We start from the raw sequence: 19705 nt of genomic DNA on the forward strand, positions 1-19705 counted from the left end.
TCCCTCCTGCTTTTCAAAGTGAGAATAATATTTCCTTCTCAAAGCTTTCTCAGGGATAAAGAAATCTAGATAGACATTCCAAAGTTTTGTTCCCTGTTGCCCAGAAGGGAGATAAGGCACTGGACTTCTTATTTGGCTGAAGAAGGAACATAATGGCAGCTTCATTTGAGAGGAGGGCATTGCTTGAATAATCATTAATAACACAGCACCTGCATTTCCCTCTGTGGCCTTTCACAGACATCATCTTATTTGGATCTTATCAACTTACTACCCAAGGTGTGATGTTTCTTATTTGAAAGTGAATCAAGTAAGATAAGGTGGACCTTATTAATAACTCATGCTCAAAATGCTTTATGATTTTCAAAGAATTCCAATTTTTCTTTTTTTCATTTTGAACTTAGGAAACCCTTGATATAGGTAAGGAAAAATATTTATTATCCCCATTTTACAAAAGAGCGGCTGAGGCTTCTCAGAGGCCCCAGAAATGATTTGGAATCTTCCATATGCTTTCAGAGCCCAGGCTGGTCTACACAGCTCCTTGTGATCTTTGCATTGTGTGCATTTGTCTCTGGGTCATTCCCTACCACCAAACTTTAGTCTTCCTCACTGGCAACAGAGTGAAATTCTGAAAATTTGTTCCTCACTGAAAATGCCCTCTGCTCCTCAGGGCAATTTCTACCTGGAGAGATTTGCAAAGTTGCGGCAGGAGTGGAGAGTATGGGTGAGGAAAAGGAGTGAGAACAAACAGATGGGATGGGATGGGGCAGTTCTGCTGAATTTGTATTCAGGGAGATCAGGCTGGCTTCTTCTGGAAGAAAAACCTGCCGAAGCAGGAACTGCTTTTCGTCAGGGCTGCTCTACCTAACTTCTGGTGGGAAGCGTGCTGGAATGGGATGGCTTCAAATTCAGATCTGGGTTCTGTTGTCCTAGCCCTGTACCCTGAACAGGACAGCCTCGCGGAACCTACTTCTTTAACTGTAAAATGAAGACCTGTGAAGAGTCAGTATCAATAACTGTGATTCCTTCTTTCCTTTCTGGCAAAATCATTCCAAGAATCAACCCAAGAAGGGCCTTTCTCCATTCTTCCGCATAGACGCTTAAAGGCTAGAAGGAGCTGGAATCACAGCCCCCCAGAGAAGCAAATGACCTCCACAATCGCTCCTTCCGCCCCCGATGACCTGCCAAACTTCCAAATCGATCCATGTTCGCTACCCACCGCCGACCCCTCCTGGAAAAGAGGGGGGGAGGGGGCGCGGATTTAACGCGGCGGGTGCGCGGGTGTTGCTCGCATTCTGAGTCCACGGGGTCTCAGGCCTGGCTGAACGCGGTCGGCGCGCCCGCCCCACAGCGCCCCCGCGCGGCCTCTTGCAGCAAGGAGGACGCACCCGCTACTGGCTTCGGGGAAACTGGGTCCTCCAGCAGCGATCCCGCCCGGGGGTCCCTGGCATTCGGCAATGCTATTGGCTGGGGACCGCTAGACTCTGGAGGAGGATCAAAGCATTCTTGTGGGCCCCGAAGCTGTCAGGGTTGCAGTTTTGTTAGCCCGGACTCACCTCGCCAATAAATTTTCTGCGAAAGAAGGGGCAGGGGTGGAGGGCTAAGGGGGGCCTGGTGGCCCAGAGGAGGGGACAGGAGTTTCTTGCACGTGCGCTCCCGCCACGTTAAATCAGTGTGAAGCACGTGACATCTCCCCCTTGCCTGCCCCCTTCGAACTGCTCATCCTCCTCCTTTAGAACACCCGCCAGCTCCCTGGGGTCAGCGTTTTCAAAGAGAATATTTCCTCCTGGCTCTTAAGTTTCTGAGCACTTTGTTATAAGGGGCGGGCCCTCACTCTGGGCTTTCGTGTCTCCCTGTCCTCTCTCCTCCCCACACACCTCCGTGGAGAAACCTTCACGCAAGCCTTTCCCATTTTCTCACCCCACCTAGAAGTATTAAAAAAATATGGGAAAGGACTTTAGAGGTGATTTGATTCGACTTCAACTCTTTCATTTTGCGGAGTAGCCAATCCAAGCCTAAAGGAGTGATGGAGTAAAGTGGCCCAAGGTGAAGGGTTACTTTAGTTGGCAAAACCAGGAATGGAACAGGAGACCTCCTAGAGACTCTTATTCCTTTTTTTCACTACTTATTCCGTAGACGGAAAGAAGCCCAGAACTCAGTCTTAGGCAGGTCAAGTGCTTTGTAGAGGTGTCTGTGTTTTTGCCAATTGGCTGCCAGACACACCAGCTCACACTTCAGTCGCCTGGATATATGGACAGTAGTTTGCTATCCATATGGAAGCAAAGACACAGCCAGTAGAGTTTGATCCTCTCTTCCTATCCACTCCCTCCCCACCCCCAGTCCATCAGGACAGCGGCTATGGAGCATCTGTGCTGTGCAAGTCACTCCTTGCAGTCTTCCCCCAGGTTGGGGTAAAGCCCGAGCATAGGGATGCTTCTGGTAGAAATTGGGAGGAATCCTTCCTGCCAGTAAGGACACTTTTCAGAGAGACTTCCTGGGGCTGACAGCAAAGGAAATATTTGGCCCTCTCCAAGCCAAAACTCAGACCCCAGAGGGAGCGTATCACACAGGACAGGACTAGGGAGGCCTATTTAAGTGGCCTGGTAATTTTTGGCTTAAAATCTTGCCAGGATGGGCCTAATCTAGAAGCCACAGGATCATGGAACCTTTGTGACTTGGGAGAACCCTCTTTGCTACCTGAGTGAATCCTCTCTGCGTCTGGGCTCTAGGGAACTGCATCTTTGGTGAAATTATGCCGTGTCCCCATCTTTCACTAGCTGACAGAGTTTTTGATTTTGTTTTCACATTATTGACTAGGATTTTGACTAGACAGGATCAATCACAGAAGTATGGAGGAGGAGAAAATGTCACCAAGATGTCAAAATCAACACCAAAATTTGTTTCTAATTCTTTTCCCTCTCCCCACCTCCTCTTGTTATTCTTGGAATGTCTTCATGCTCTTGATCTTGTTACCTGAGCCATGAGTCCATCAAACAGGAGTTCAATTTTGTTATAGCTTTTCATGTTGGAGATAGAACCTGGAAATCACAGAATTTTACTCCTCACTTTATAGTCCAGGAACCTGAGGCCCAGAAAGGTGAACAGATTTGCCCGATGGCTCCTACACATGCATGAATTAAATTTTCACCATCGTGCCTGCCTCACCAACATTTGGCTTCTCCTCTCCCTCTCTTGAGTCCTCCCTACCTGGTAGTTGGACTGTTGGGAAAATATGGAGAGTGATTTGAGTGTGGATAAAATCTGCCCCCTAGAAATGTTAAATCCCAATGTGGGATGGGAGTAGGGTGGACAGGTCTCAGGGTTAAGGTTTACTGTTTCAGTTAGTCATGAGGCCCCCTGGGGCTGCAGGGAGGCCCAAAGCAGGAGCCCAGTGTGTGTGCCCAGCCTCCTGATGTGGCAACAAGCCACATGCCCTCTGATGGCTGCCTTCCGTAGCAAGGACACCGCTCTGGGGCGGAACCCAGACCCCACTATACCCTGAGTGTCTACCTCCCCTGCCGACCAGTTGGAATGGGTACTGAAAAGTCAAGAGGTCTGTAGTTGCCTCATCTCCCCTCTACATGACCCCCAAGTGAATTCAGCCCCGTTTCCCAGCGTGGAGGATGGAAGCTGCCTAGGGGTGGGGCGGGCGGGCTGGCAGATCCTTCGATAAACTCGCGCAGCACGATTGCTTCACCGTCGGGCGTCTGACTCCATATCCCGCTGCAAACGGCACATTTCTTTTTTTTTTAATTGTATGAAGGAATCGAGTTGGAGGGGGAGTTACTGTGGTCCCTTTGGTCCCACGCAGCCACTCTGTAGCTGTGAGTCTCCCTAGCAAGTCCCTTGAACTTCTCTAAGCCTCAATTTTCATCTCTATTCGTAACACGAAGGGCGTGGACTAAGCGCGTCCGTTTCCGTCTTCAAATGCCTGTGATTTAAACCCTGCTTCCCACGGAGGAGGGATGAGAGCCCAGATCGCATTGCCCTTTTTTTGTTTTTGTGAGGAAGATCAGCCCTGAGCTAACATCCATGCTAATCCTCTCTTTGCTGAGGAAGAGCGGCTCTGAGCTAACATCTATTGCCAGTCCTCCTCCTTTCCCCCCACAGCCCCAGTAGATAGTTGTATGGCGTAGTTGCACACGCATTGTCCTTTTGATTCCGCAAATTTTTGGACAAGCAGCGCAGGGAAGGGGCGAATTCTAACAGCCTGGCGGGGAACAGCCGTCTCCCACGAGCGGCCCGCACCCCACCGTTGCCTGTGACGGGTCGTATATGTGATTGCGCAAAGCAAATTGGGAAATCGTATCTCCGCGGTCCCATCTGGGATTATTTATTTCGCCGCGTCCACAGCCGGTCAAAGTTGTGAGACGATACAATGTTGAGCGGCCTTCCGCGAGAGGAAGTGGATTCGAGGTCATCTCTGGAGAAGCCAGAGCCATAACCGGCCGCAGCGAAGCACTCCTACTGCCATGCCCAGGCGTTCCCAAACATCATTCGCCACCCCAGGCGCTCTCGGCAGGTTGATTTAGCCGCGCGGCTCAGGCTGGTGGTGGAGAGGGGAGTTCGAGCGGCCCCAGACTCGTCTCAAGCTGGAAAGTCGGGCGGGGTCGGGAGGAACTCGGGCCTCGAATTTCCCCCGGCCTCAGGCTCTCTGCAGACCAGTTCGCTGAGTTAAAATGATAACAACACTAATGCAAATAACAACTCCCAAATATTGATTGTTCAGTATGGGAGGGTCACCGTGCCAGGGGGTCTACAGGCGTCATCTCTCTTAAGGTTAACTCCACTTTGCAACTGAGAAAAGTGAGGTGCAGCGGGAGGTTAAGGACCCTCCTCGCTCTCCCCCAACCAAGGAGCCGCAGATCCGACGCGTTAACCTCCTCTGTCAGCGCCGAAACCCGGGCGCTCGGCCGCAAGCCGGATTGCCCGCGTGGAGCGGGGCCTGGAAAGCGGCCCAGGCGCCGCTCAACTCCAGCGGCCGGGGCCTCAGTGAACGCGGCGAGCGGCGGCCGGCCAGCCTGCAGAAGCCGAGCGCCCTCCCACCGAACCCCCGACGGCGTGGTCCGCGCGGAAGGGAGCAGCGCCCGCGGACCCGCTGGGATTCGCAGCAAGGAAGTGGATGCGTGAGCGCGAGCCAATTTGAGACACTCTCCCCCCACCTTTTTTTTTTTGGAGAAAAAAAGAAAGTAACCCTCATCAAGAAAAATAAAAGAAAAAAAACAACTCCCCGCCCTTCTCTGTTTTTTTTTTTTTTTGTTCAGGTTCCCTTGCTTGATTCGCTAAAGGGGGGCTTCGCACTGGGCGAGTCGGAGCCGCGCGGCGACCAGAAGGGGTGCGGGAGAGAGACTTTGGGAAAGCGAGAGGGAAGCAGAGGGAGAAGGGGGCCTCTGGGAGGCCCAGCGCGGACCAGCTGGGAGACAAGCATACCCCGCGGGCCGCCCCCACCACGGGACCCGCAGAGTCCGCGGCGGCCCCGCTGCTTTGTAATTTACAAGAGGGACTCGGAATTGCACTTTGTAATTTGGCGTCGGTTTACAAGCCTCACCTAATAGGCCCTCAGTCACGGCCTGACCCCTTCTAGGAGAGGGACAGGAGAAAGGAGCCGGATTCTCTGCGCCCTCGCCTTTCAGTCCAGCTGGTGAGGCACGCGGCCGCCGGGCCTTCCCGGAACTGCGCGCGCTGCCGCCTCCGGAATTAACGAACGTTCATTGAGCTCCTACGGTGTGAAGACTCTCTATCCGCATTATCACTGAGTCTTCACAAGGACCGGGCCAAGGAAGGCCACCCTTCCCATTTTACAGATGAGGCAACTGAGGCGCAGAAAAATAATTGACCAAGGTCAGGGAGTCAGGGCAACAACCAGCCTCGAGCCCAGGCTCTCTGACTCCTGTTGCCTCAGAATACTTAATTTACTGACCAGTTTGTGCAACCTTAGATTCCTTTTTTATTTTCCCAGAAAAATGCAGATAATTTCGCATTTAATATCGGAGTTCCTCAGACTTCCTGAAGCTCATCTTGTGATAAAAACCTTCCTTCCCCCACCCCCTTCCCACACCACCTCACCTCGCAGCAGTTGGTGGGATCGTGCTTCTCTGGGGGCGTTCAGGGCCGGGGAATGGAGTGTAATTCAACTGGATCACGATTACAGCTGCAGCCTCCAAGTGCGGCAGATGGGGTGCAGGGAGGGTAGGACAGGCGGGAAGGAGGAGCACGTGAAGATGGGCAGGGAAGTCTGGAGGAAGCAGTGGGGCTGTTGTGTAGGTGTTTGCTAGGAGTGGGGGGAGAATGCCGGGGAGGGAACGGTTCCCAGCCCACCCACCCGGAACCGAGGGCCCAGTCCCTCCCGGCAGCCCTCGGACGCTGCTTTCTCCACACTGTGCCAAATGCTGCATCGGAGAAGGCCCACCGGGCTCTGACCCCCGTTCTGAGGGCCCTGCTGCCGGGAGCCGGCCCCACCGTCCTCGTGTGCTCCCTCCCACCCCACCCCTCTCTTCCGACCTGGCTTCAGCCTGCAGGGCTTACTGTACACAAATCTCACTTGTTTCCTCTTTATACAGCAGCTTTTACAACTCGAACAAGTTCCAGGGCTGCCCATCTGGATTATTTTCTGTTTAGGAAACAGCTGCTCACTTCTCTTTTCCCTCCTGTTCCCTTCCGGTCTCCCTTCCTCCCAATCTGGCTACCCCAAATTAGCAAACCTACTTTCTTGATTTTGTTTCTTAATATTCAAAATAACTGGTGAAGGACTACTGATTTCATGTCCTCCCCCACCCCCCCACCCCCTCCAAAAGCAATAAATAAAATAAAATAGCCCAGCCTGCCAACCGCGTGCACACAGGTTACGGTGGTGAGGGTTTGTAGATTGCTTGCACGTCGCGGAGACTGTTTGCAAAGGCAGAAAGGTAGCTAGCAGGGGGAGACGAAGAAAAACCCAGAATGAGTTGATAAAAACCTGCCGTGTCCTGTTACAGGAGGGCTGCTTGGTAACGCCAGGTACTAAAATTAGAAGGGGTGAGGGGGAATAAAATAAAAAACGCGAACCCAGTATGAGTCTTTCTGGCTGGGAGGGAAGGGCTCCACTGTTTCTGCGACTTCAGAGCAGAGACCGACCTAGGACCAAGGTGCTCACCAGTCCATTGCCCTCCCCTCGGTTCCGTCATTGGAAAAATGAGGGAAAAGAACGCATTTCTGCTGCGGTCGAGAAGCCAAACGCTCTAACGTAGGAGAAAAAATGCGCTTTGATGAGTATAAGAAAATATGCAAAAGGTAAAACTCACTGGTGTTATTAGGTGGTGCTAAGCGAGAGGCACAAACGTTCTGCGTTTGTGCAGCACTCTTTGTCCCATGTCTGAGCGCACACAGATCCCCTGTCACCCTCCGAGATCCAGAGCGACTGAGCAGCCTGCAGGAATAAGGATTTTTCTCTACTTCCTTCACTGGGCATCGCCAGAGGCTCTGGGGAGAAGCACCCGCCCAAAGGAGAAATCTCAGTGCCTGGTCAGCAGAGAAGAACTTCAAACATCGCCAAAAGTTCGAGAATATCTGCGCATCCAGCCGATCGCGTTAGTCACACAGTAATTCCTAAACTGCCTTTTCCCACCTCTGAGCTTGATTAACTTCTTTCTGACGGGCTCCGAGAAAAGCAACGTTAGAATTTACTTCCTTTAACAAATATTTACTGCGGACCTACTATGTGTTCAGTGCAGTGGCACTCAGTTTCTTAATGTCTCCTAAACCGATCCTGAGAGGCATTGATTATTTAAAGGTGTAATTAGAAAAGCATCTAAGTGATTTTAAATTTAGTTCAAGAAATAGAATGCAGCATTGAATTAGGGGACTAATTCCTTCTTTCAATATGTTGGAAATTTAAGTCTTTATAAACATTTATGTAAGGATTTTTGAGGGAGACAGTAGAAAGTCTTTTTTTCTTTATACTTTATGCACAGTAAAAAAAGTCATCTTTTTTAAAAAAGAGCTTCGTTTAAAAACATGCTTAGAGTGAATATATGGTACCTAAATCTCTTAATGGTATGTATTTCCGTTCTCCCTCAAATCAATTGTAATAGTAATTGACATAGCAGAAAAATGTAAGGACATAGGTGATTTGGCGGCCTGCCAGCCTCACGGGGCATGGTGAAGGTTAACGAAGAACTACTCTGCACTTCGAGGATGAGCGGCGCTAGCCACGAATTTATCTACAGGTCATTTGTCCGCTGGGTGCATGGTAACTATTTATTTAGTCTTGCAGGAGAAAGTAGGACGCTGCCGCGCATCGGATTAGAGAGGCCTCATTCCGCGCCCACGTCTGGGTTAATGATTGAGTCGCAGAAATACTGGTGATGCTGATAACATAGAGACCAATACTAGCCTTTCTGATCTCTGCCTTGTCGTGCATTACCTTCTCTTGTGGACAACGCGATTCGTAAGAGTGTCTCTGCTTGTTTCCTAGTCCACGAGATAAATGGCGACTTCACCTCCGCAGGCCCCGTTACACCTCGGTTTTAGCGTCGGGACAGGGGACCCGGCTGCACCGAAGGCCGCGCGGGAGGGTTCTGGCGGAGCGCGGTGGGGAGGTGCCCCGCGGGACGGAGGAGGCGGAGAGCGCCGGGCCGGCGCGCCTCGGCCAATCAGCGTGCACACCGCCTGACAACTGGCCAATCAGCGGGCGCGGAGCTCGGGAGCCCGAGCGGATAATACTAGGAAAGGGAGCCGAGGCTGGCGACTGCGGAGAGGGGCGCTGCGCCACACGCAGCTGTGCACCCGCCGGCCCCGGGACGCTGAGCTCTGAGTCAGGCCGCGGCGATCTTTCCCGCCCAGGTTGGGTCAGACGAAGCCGAAAGCAGCCTCAGCTAGGTGAAGCGCCCGGGACCGCCGAGGACCGATCAGAACTTTGCAGAGTCCGGGATGTGCAGGGCGAGGCCGCTGAGGACTTGACTCCACTTCTCCATCCCCCTTCTCTGCACTCCCCATCCAGTGGGCTCCGGGCCTCCAGCTGTCAGCCCCAATTTCGTGGCAGGGGGTGGCGACGCCGATTTCTGTTTGCCAGCACAGCCAGCAGCCCAAGAGCCAGGTCCCAAGGCTGGATATCTTTTGCCTCGGCTGCTAGCGCGGGCCTGAGTCTTGGTAAGGGCTGCGATATTGCTCGCGATGTCAGGGAGGGCAAAGGGCGTGAATCACTTTTCCTTATCTTTTTATTTTACTTAGATGTCTTGCCTTAAAGTGCAAACCGTGCCGGCTGCACACAGAGCCCGCTCGGCTGAGCCCTGCGGGGCCCGAGCACGGTTGATGCTGGAAGGGCATCTGCAGCTCTGTGCCCAGTGTCTCTGTGGGGCTCTAATGACAGCAGAACAACTTTTGTTTTTAGCTGATGATTTGCCGGGGTGGTGGTGGTGGGGATGAGAGGACCTCTCCAAGCCCAGGGAGGGGTCCTTGTGCTGGGGTAGGCGGATGAGAGACGTTTGGGTGGCGTACGGTGGTACCTCTCTGGATTCAAAGGGCCCCTTGTGATCAAAAGGAAACTAATTCTTCCATCGACATTTTTATATTCCTCATGGCCGTACCAGTTGGGTATGGGGAAGCCTGACAAGTGGCCTAGGTCGGCCTAGTTGGACACAATACTTTCGTGTGTGTGATCAGCACATTACCCAGGGACTTGTCCCAAAAGCGTGTGTATAGATAGACAGGGCTGCGGTTAAAGGTCAGGTGCTCATATCGCACTTAGAATTAATAGATAAAAACCTTGTTGGGTTGGGAATACCTGGGGGCCCTAAAGATACAAGAAAGGCACATGTGGCCTGGATGTGAGGGACATTTAGAGAACAGGGCTCCTCAAGGGGCCGGGCAGACCAGGAGCTCGGCCCAAGACCTGGGGACCGTGCCTGACGGTCCGGTGGCTCTTTGGGTCTTTTCGTGTCTCCCCCGAGTGCAGGCGACTGAGCTAGGGCCCGAGCGAGGCGCCGCGCGCCATGGCTGACCGTCAGGCGGGCCCGGCGGTCGGGGACTGGGAGATCGACGTGGAGAGCCTGGAGCTGGAGGAGGACGGCCGCGGGGCGCCGCCGCCGACGCCGCCCGAGCCCAGCCCGCCGCCGGCCGACGGGGACGGCGAGGACGACGAGGACGAGGACGATGACGACGACGACGGCGAGGAGGCGGGCGCGTCCCCAGGGATGCCGGGCCGGCCGGAGCAGCAAGAGGCACTGCGGCCGAGGCCGCCCCCGGCGCCGCAGGCGGCGCCAACCCCGGCCGGGCCCCCGGAGCGCTGCGCGCTGGCGGGCGGCGGCGCGGAGCCGCGCAAGCTGAGCCGCACGCCCAAGTGCGCGCGCTGCCGCAACCACGGCGTGGTGTCCTGCCTCAAGGGCCACAAGCGCTTCTGCCGCTGGCGCGACTGCCAGTGCGCCAACTGCCTGCTGGTGGTGGAGCGGCAGCGCGTCATGGCCGCCCAGGTGGCGCTCCGGAGGCAGCAGGCCACCGAGGTGCGTACCCGCCGGGCCCGGGGCGCGCTCGCCCGGGCGTCGGGGGTCATTCTGGGCGTCGGGGAGCCGGAGGGGACGTGGCTGCTCCCCACACACCCGGGCCCAGGGCCTCTTGGCGCCTGGCACGTCCTCGCAAGGGTGTTGGGATCACTTCCTTCCCCACGCTGGCCTGCAGGGTCGGGAGGGAGGCAGCCGTGCGTGGGCCTCGTTGGGGAACTTGGCAGAAAAGATTTTGTATTAAAAAGCAGAGAGGCCTTGAAAGTGGTTAGACCCTTGGGGACATTATGGGAAAGGCATTTTATTTTTTCTTTTACGTTTTAAAGTTTATTTTGGTGGCGTTGGGGTGGAGGACGGTGGTTGCGAATGCTCAGCGCTGTACTGTTGTGCTGATCGCGCAAAAGAACCACGCAGCACGCGGTGCACACAGTGCTCCCGCTGTCACGGGCCGTATAAGATAGGCAGAACGCGTTGCCCATTTTACAGATGAGACCAAAAGTGGCAGGGAGGTTAGTCGCCAAGGTCAGGCAGCCAGAAGCTTCTGGCCCTGAGAATTGCCTAAGAGCCGGCGGAGGGATCTCTGCCGCCTCCCACCGTGGGGCTCCAGCTGTGAGGAGAGCCAGGGTGTTCTTGATGGGAGAGGCTCTTGAACCTCGGCCTGTTTCCGTATGTTCCTACACAGGAGAGCTCAGAGAAAGGGAGGCTTCGCGGGGCAGCCTCGCAGACTCAGGGCGTGGGAGGATTTTTGATTTTACTTTTTGGCGAGAAGGGGCTGGGAAGTGGATATCGCCATACACACCGAAGGCAGTGACCCTAATGGAAAGCCTTCCAAGGGCCCGGGAGAGCGCGCTGGATGCGCGAGGTGGCCCTGGCCCTGGGCTCGGCCTCCTTCCGCGGCCGGCGTGTTTCACCGCGGGCCCTGCGTTCCCTGCGGCCTGCTGGGCTGGACGCGGGCGTAGAAAGGCCCAGATTCCTACCAACCAGGCGGCGGCGGCGGGAGTGAGGGCAGGGTTCCCCTTGTCCTGAGTCCCCGGCGGCCTCCAAGGGTTTTGTTCACCTTCATGCGCCCCAGTCGCTCAGTAAACAATCCGGAGGTTTTGGCCAGACCCAGGAGAGTGCTGAGAACTCCTTTCTCTCCCTCAACGCCTGGCACCCCGTCCCATCCCCCTCCTTTGGGGAGAAACCAGCTCCACATCACTGCCCTATGGCAGGCCGTGGGCACCTCTGGCCCTACCCGTGGCGGCCTAGAAGGCAGCGGTAGGCGCAGCTGCCTTTTAGGGCTGCGCTCCTACCGTCTCCTGGATTGTGGATTTCACCTTCGTCCGGCATGTCGCTCCCACTGCTGGCTGCGGGGCGAGACTGGGGTGACAAAGCGGCCCCTGGGAGAGCCGGAGGCCCTGCTCACCAGGTGGCGGCTTCTGACAGAGCTTCTAGCTCGTTGCCCTGGAATTAAGGGGTGCTGATGTTAATTCGTTTGCAATCATTTTCACAGGGTCTGGGGAAAGAAATACATTTAGACCAGGGAGAGTTGCTGTCGTCCTTTCTTTCTCGCTTCTTTCCCACGTTTTCTTTCAGGGCATTATTGATTCTGTTTCTTGTGTTTACAGGACAAGAAGGGGCTTTCCGGGAAACAGAATAATTTTGAGCGCAAAGCCGTGTATCAGAGGCAAGTCAGGGCACCCAGTTTGCTGGCCAAAAGCATTTTAGAAGGTAAAACTACGCAAAATTATCCTTTAGCCTTTTAAACCGAGTTCTGAGTGAATCTCATCATTCAGGCACATGGTCTCTGATTAACCTGTGAAGGGGCAATCTGAGGGGAAGGTACGTGTTATTAGAAAGTTTTCCTCTAGGAAGGAGATCAGGACGTGGGAAAATGAATCTCACACACCTCCTGAGGTTTTGTCATTGATAATTTTGTTGTCTGTTTAATAGTTAATGGGGTAGCATGGAATGCATATGAAATTTGCCCTAGTGTGAGGGATGTACAAGATACACTGCCAAGTGATTCCGGAGCAGATGTCTTGGAAGGAAAGAAATTAAAAAAAAATTTTCTTTAGTCTTAGTTGGAGCTAAATAGAGTAAGTCAAGTGAGGAATTAAACAGCTACCCATACCAATAAGACCTCTAGTCAGGGCCATCCAACCTCTAATCCCATTCTTTTTCTTTGTACAATTTTCCTCGCTGGATTATCTACATAATTGTGGTTATTCCACACTTCATTTTACTATTTTTGACAGTTGAGATGGTAGAATCTGGGAAAGGCTTTGAATCAAACGAGAAGTGGAGGTTAAATTTGAACAGTGTGAAGTCTCTAAGTCTCCATGTTTTTGCTTTTTCTAAAGCCTGGGAATACATTAATTTTCTTAAAATATTACTGATTTTTAAAAGCATCTCTGTTTAGGTATGGAATTTATTTATTGACCTGGTAAATAATATGTTGACTACATTTCACTGTTTAAAGAAAAGGAAAGTTTACATTTGTTTTAATCACTACCATTTCATAAAATTCTGGTTGAAATGCAGATTTTTAAAAAAAGTAGACACGAGTTCTGTTTTTTCTTGTGTGGCTACTGAATTGAGTTGGTTCTGGACAGATTTTAAAGTTTGTTCATGTCTTACCCTGTGCTGTGTACTTCTGACCTTAGAATGGTTTCTCATGCATTAAAAATGAATTTGGTTACAAACTGGGTAAACAGATTTATAACCATAGGGACCAGACCGATAAACTGAAATGGTGCCAAAGCAACTTGAGGAGTGGGAAGGCTAAATGGAATAGTAAATTCAAGTAAATAACTTCCTGGCAAAAACTTACCATAGAAATGGAAACATTAATTTTCAAATTTTATTTTATTTGCAAATGAGGAGGGGTTTGTCACTATGTAAACACAACCATTACAATGGATCTTTTAAACAAATTTGATAGTGGTGAGTGCTCCCGGATGATGAAATACTCAAAGTATTTTATGCCGCCAGGAATTCTATTTATGTCACACTGATCTTTGTTTTTGACTTTGTCCCTGTTCATAAAATATGTGATGACTTAACCGATGTTCTAATGAGTGCTTGTTCAACCCTTTTGGTTTCTGGCCAACATGATTAGAACTTGGAAAATTGTTTGAGACCAGTTATTTTCAATATAGCAGGGGATCCCCCATCCACTTTTGTTTGTACTAGTTGTCAGGGGTAGGGGACTGGTTAAATTGTTCACTGCAAAGTCTGTTTGACTAGTTAACAGCTCTTTTAAATTTTCTATGCTTCTCTGTTTCCTTAAGTCTTTTCTCTTTTTCTCCTCACTAATCTGCTTTAACTTTCTCTTTTTTCCTAGTTCTCCTTGGATTATTCTACAACTGTAACAATGTGTACATAATGAGCCATCTTTAGAAAATAAAAGTGACATCAGCTCTAGGTATAGATATCTTTTTTAATAATGGAAAAGATGACATGGATAGTAATAAAGCATTGACGGAAGCAAGATGAACAGCCTTGTCTCTTAATATATAGGAGTCTGGGAAGAATATTAAAATTTCAGCCAGTAAAGTATGGCTGTTAAAGTAAACAAACAAACCCAAAACACAAAAACAACAATAAAAAAAAGTTACACTATGGATATCCTTCCCCGCAAAGGGAACTATTTTAAATTGAAACTTATACTTTTGCTTTCTGTGTGAGAATATTAGTGATATAGAACTGTAAATAATTGTTCTGCTGATTTGCAGTGTTTCTGTTGCCTTCTGGGTTTCCAGATTTTTCCTCCCTGGATGTTAATCTCTTTCCTATGCAATACTTGCTGATTTTAGGCTACCGCCCCATTCCTGCAGAGACTTATGTGGGAGGGAGCTTACCTCTACCGCCCCCAGTAAGTGACCGGATGAGGAAACGACGGGCCTTTGCTGATAAAGAGTTGGAGAACATTATGCTGGAGAGAGAATATAAAGAGAGGGAGATGTTGGAAGCTTCCCAAGCTGCTGCCTTGTTCCTGCCCAGCCGCATGGTGCATGGACCTGAATACACCTCCTACAAAAGTGCTTACAGCCCCACACCGGTGGAACCGCCCAGCAAAGACTTCTGCAATTTTTTGCCCACCTGCCTTGACCTAACCATGCAGTATTCAGGGTCTGGGAATATGGAACTGATTTCTTCCAATGTCAGTGTGGCCACGACTTACAGACAGTATCCTTTGTCCTCGAGATTTTTAGTTTGGCCCAAGTGCGGCCCCATGAGTGACACCCTCCTCTACCAGCAGTGCCTGCTAAATGCCACCACCTCAGTTCAAGCCCTGAAGCCGGGAGCCAGCTGGGACTTGAAGGGGGTACGCATCCAGGATGGACTGGGTGCAGAACACGACATGATGCCACCAAAATTAGAAGGCTCTCTTGTGCTGCCTCACACTCCTGAGGCCCAGACCTCCAGAAATGAGCTTCAAGGTCACCAGGCCATCCCTGAGAGGTCTGCATTCTCCCCGCCCCGACGGAATTTCTCTCCCATTGTTGACACGGACTCCCTGGCAGCTCAAGGGCACGTCTTAACCAAGATCAGCAAAGAAAGCACCGGGCACCCTCTGCCACTTAAACATAATCCATTCCACTCATTATTCCAGCAGACTCTTAATGACAAATCAGGTCCCGAGTTGAAAACGCCATTTGTCAAAGAGGCCTTTGAAGAGGCTCCTAAGAAACACAGAGAGTGTTTAGTCAAGGAGAACCAGAAGTACACATTTACAATAGATAGATACGCAAAAGACCTTTTCGTAGCCAAACAAGTTGGAACAAAACTCTCAGTGAATGAACCACTGTCATTTTCTGTTGAGTCTATTCTTAAGAGGCCTTCGTCTGCCATCACTCATGTCTCTCAGTGAAAGTCTGCTTAAACAGAAAGCTGGATTTTCTGCAGTCGCAGAGGGTTCTTACCAGTCACTAATTTTTTTAAGAAAAAAGATGTTTGTATAAAGAAATTTCTAATGTAAATGATGATGATTTAAGAAATTCTATATATTCATATGCATGTACTTTTTCTCGCCACATAAATATATTTAAACTTAAATATGGAAATTACTTATGTGCAAATTGTAAAGTTCCACACTTTACATAGCATTTCAAAAAGCAATAAAATTGACAGTGTCTTCTAAAAGACCCAGTATTTGCTGAAGTAAATAGTTGTCTCTGTCTAGATGACAAAACTAGTGTCTATGAAATGTGTTCTTTATTTTTCTATGATTCTGTGTATTTTCAAGTGCTCTTAATGGTCCCTGGGGGCTACAGGAGAATCCTTATAATGCCTTACTTTTGCACTTTGGAAGGCATGTAAATTTAGCTATTTAAGACTGAGGCAAAAATAGCTTTAAGGAGAATATAGGGCAGAATTGTATGTTTATAGAATCTTAATTTCATGAGATTGGACAAAGATGAATTAATTTGAAGAGAAATCAAGTTTAATATCTCATTTATACCATGACATGGGTTCTTGGAATGGATTTCTTAACTCTGGGTCCCTGTCTCCTTGGCTGGTGGGTATGTGTGTGTGGCCTCAAGCGTCCTTTCTAGATTGAAGATTCTATGATTTTAGGTTGCTAGGGGCCACAGAGCAGGTTCCCTTGGAAGGTGTGGTCAGTTCACACCATGGTGGTATGTGGTTGAACCCCTTCTCAGCTCTTGTGTTACTTCACCATTTCCTGAGGACTGGTGTCAACAAGCATTTAGAGGCAGGCCCAGTTACAGCTCTCAGTTGGTTCCGGAGGATCAGCTTTATGCCTGCCACATTTTCACCAGTGTCTAAGGTTTTCACTGTAGCTCTCTCTTGAGATAAAACATTTCCTATTCAAATTGCTTCAGCTGACAGTCGCTGAAGCCTGCAGATATTTATCACAACATGAGGGTGGCTTCTTGATTCTTAAACCTTTCCCCTCTGTTTTGAAGTTCATTATTAGCCTCTTGTTTTGCTCAACAAAATGTTAGCTGTTGTTCTATGTGACTGATAAAATGGGAATCAGACATTTATGAAAGTATTAAATTCATCCCTGAAGACCTCATCTGTGGACCCCATATCAAGTTCTAAGATGTTATAGTCATTTCAACACAGAAAATCAAGCACCAAATATCTCATCCTTAATTTCACCATGGAGTGAGTTTTTGCTTCTAACTTTACTCTCATTTGGGTCACAGGAACACTAGGTGGGCATGTGGCCTGGGCCAAGATATTCGGCAAAGAGTTTCTTTCTTACTCTGGAAAACGTTGAAAATTATTTAAAAATGATTTTGCTACTGAGGAGCTCATGTAAACCTCCAGGGGTTCTCTGAATTATTGCTTAAAATTAGCATCAATTTCAAAAACAACAAGCCAAACCTTAGATTCATTTTCAGTTTGTACTTGTAAAATAATATTTGGTTTTGTTGAGTCAAATTTATTTATTTTTACTATTGCGAAAGCCAGAGCGAATGGAAGTCTGCCAGAGGAAAAGAAAATGAAAGCGGGCAGAGATCCCAGTAACTGTTGAAGATTATCATTAAGTGGAAAAATGTTTTCCAGCCACAAATGCCCTGGTGTCAGAGACAGAATCTAACTGCACTCGGCTCTCTGCCTCCCTGCCGCACCCCCGTCATCTTTGTTTTATCTATACAGTTATTAATTTGTATCTTCCTATCAGGAATCTATTTTTTTGTGTCAAGTGTTAAGTATAAACTTAGCATTGAATCTAACTGCTGCAGAGGTAATGAGGGAAAACACATTAGAATAAACCCACATAAAAAACAAATCCCAGATTTTGAGAAGGCGTTGTCTATCCAAACATGGATTGTCTCTTTTTCTTACTCTATTTTAGTATTTTGAATACTTATATTGGTCAACTTTTTCCCTTTTATGTTCAATTAACAGTTTGGGATGTCTTTTCTGTCCTCTATCTATATCATTTTACTCTCATTAAGTGAATCCAGTTAGCTGTGGGTATTCGTGGTTTTTCTCACATTACGAGTGACCAGAATTTTATTGTTCTTGAACATTTATGAGGGTCGGTACTGTACTTGGTGAATTTATTATTATCCCATGCCTTAGTTCTGTTGTATTGATGAGTTCTTCTTGGAATTTCAAACCTGCCAAATCTTCCATCAGCCACTCAATGAGAACTTTGTGCTTGGCTCTTTGCTTCTTGAGTCATTTCACTTCCATAAAAGCTATTTGACTATTTAGAGTCTTCAAAGGACTGTCATCAACATATTAAATCAAGCTTGTGATTCCATTTAAGCATTTGCTGTGTTCAAGGCAGTAAATGGATTTGGCTTTTATCATTTTTAGAACGTAAAGAATAGTAAAACATGAACTCAACATACAATAATGCTGCTTTAATAATGTATTTTTCTTCCGTCTCAACTGATCAAGCGTTATTATTTTTTGCTCCATTTGCAGTTCTGAGTAGTTTACAGCAGTGCTTCTCAAACTTGAATGGACAATGAATCACCCGGGAATCTTGATAAATGCAAATTCTGATTCAGTACGTCTGAGGTGGGCCTGAGATTCTGCATTTCTAACAAACTCCCAGGGTATGCTGATGTTGCTGGTCTTCAGACCACACTTTGAGTAGCAAATATTTACAACATTTCTGTTATTTTAATACACATTTAATACACTCTTCTGTGGATTTTGGATCCTAATGCAATAGAGTTATCAAGAATAATTTAATAGACGTGAATAGGGGCCGGCCTGGTGGCATAGTGGTTAAGTTCGTGCCGTCTGCTTCCGCTGTGGGGTTCGCCAGTTCGGATGCTGGGCGCGACCTACTCACCGCTCGTTGAGCCATGCTGTGGGGGCATCTCACAGAAGAACTAGAAGGATGTACAACTAGGATATACAACTATGTACTGGGGCTTTGGGGAGAAAAAAAAAGAGGAAGATTGGCAACAGATGTTAGCTCAGGGCAAATTTTCCTAAAAAAAAAAAATATATATATATATATATATTATATATATATATTATAAATATATATATACATGAATAATGTAAAAAACATTTTCCTCCAAACCCATAGAATGTACAACACCAAGAATGAACCATAATGTAAACTATGGACTTTGAGTGATTATGATGTGTTAATGAAGGTTCATCAATTGTAACAAATGTGCCACTCTCATGGGGGATGTTAATAATGGGGGAGGCTATGCATGTGTTGAGGTAGGGGGAAATGAGAAATATCTGTATCTTCCCCTCAATTTTGCCCTGAACATAAAACTATTCTAAAAAAAATAAAATCAATTCAAAAAATTCCCTTTCTTTTAACCCTTTCGTGGCTGAAGTAGGACAAGACCTAGGCAAAGTCATGAAGTAGACAAATTGCTTCCCTTCTCTTTTTTTTTCGAAACATAGCAGTTCTTTTAATTTGGTTAAAAACATAATATATATTTTTAATTGTGGTAAAATACCCATAATATAAAATTTAGCATCGTAACAATTTTTAAGTGTACAGTTCAGTGGTATAAAGTACGTTCACATTGTTGTGCAACCATCACCACCATCCATCTCCAGAACTCTTTTCATCTTGCAAAACTGAAACTCTGTACCCATTACACAATAATTCCCTCCTCCCCCCAGCCCCTGGCAATCACCATTTTACTTTCTATCTCTATGAATTTGACTACTCTAGGGACCTCATATAAGTGGAATCATACTGTATTTGTCCTTTTGTGACTGACATTTCACTTTGAATAATGTCCTCAAGGTTCATTCATGCTGTAGCAGTGTCAGAATTTTCTTTCTTCTTAAAGATGAATAATATTCCATTGTATGCACATACCACATTTTGTTTATCCATTCATCTGTTGACGGGCACTTGGGTTGCTTCCACCTTTGGGCTCCTGTGAATAATGCTCCTATGAACATGGGTGTACAAATATCTTTTCACCCAGTCCTCACTTCCTGATTTCACCTTCTTCTCGTCTTCAGGAGCTCGGTTTTCTCAAATGTGTATACCTTCCACATTCTCCTCCCTCCCCCAGCTTGTGGATCATCTCCATTCCTCACCAAGGTAACATCATCCTACCCAGAGAGGCTCCAATACCAGTTGTGAACGTTTTCATGCAAGTTTAAGTGGGTGTATTATCACATCATTTGCATTTAAAAGCTTAATTCTAATTGAGGAACGAATGACTTGTATTAACTTGTATTAAGAAACTTTCTGGAATTCCTTCTGCAAAGTCTCAGCAGTGCTAAAGAGCAAAGAAATGGCTGAAGGTCAAGATGAAGAAAGAAGGAGG

The 19705-nt window shown here is 48.3% G+C and overlaps 1 protein-coding gene across 2 annotated transcripts; it reads left to right on the forward strand.

The window, feature by feature from the left end:
* The first annotated feature begins 9965 nt into the window (after positions 1-9965).
* DMRT2 (doublesex and mab-3 related transcription factor 2) lies at positions 9966-15479 on the forward strand. 2 transcript variants are annotated; one of them, XM_087444207.1, is made up of 3 exons: positions 9966-10472; positions 12077-12179; positions 14267-15479. In XM_087444207.1, the coding sequence occupies exons 1-3, from the start codon at positions 9966-9968 to the stop codon at positions 15322-15324; spliced, it is 1668 nt and encodes a 555-aa protein (XP_087300333.1). In that variant the 3' UTR covers positions 15325-15479. The 2 variants fall into 2 exon arrangements, with proteins under 2 accessions (XP_087300333.1, XP_087300334.1); XM_087444208.1 differs by lacking the exon at positions 14267-15479 and adding an exon at positions 13795-13850.
* Positions 15480-19705: the final 4226 nt, after the last annotated feature.

The sequence above is a fragment of the Ceratotherium simum genome, chromosome 20 (assembly GCF_057802395.1).
Source record: "Ceratotherium simum simum isolate JZ-2026a chromosome 20, ASM5780239v1, whole genome shotgun sequence".
In the NCBI taxonomy this organism is placed as follows: domain Eukaryota; kingdom Metazoa; phylum Chordata; class Mammalia; order Perissodactyla; family Rhinocerotidae; genus Ceratotherium; species Ceratotherium simum.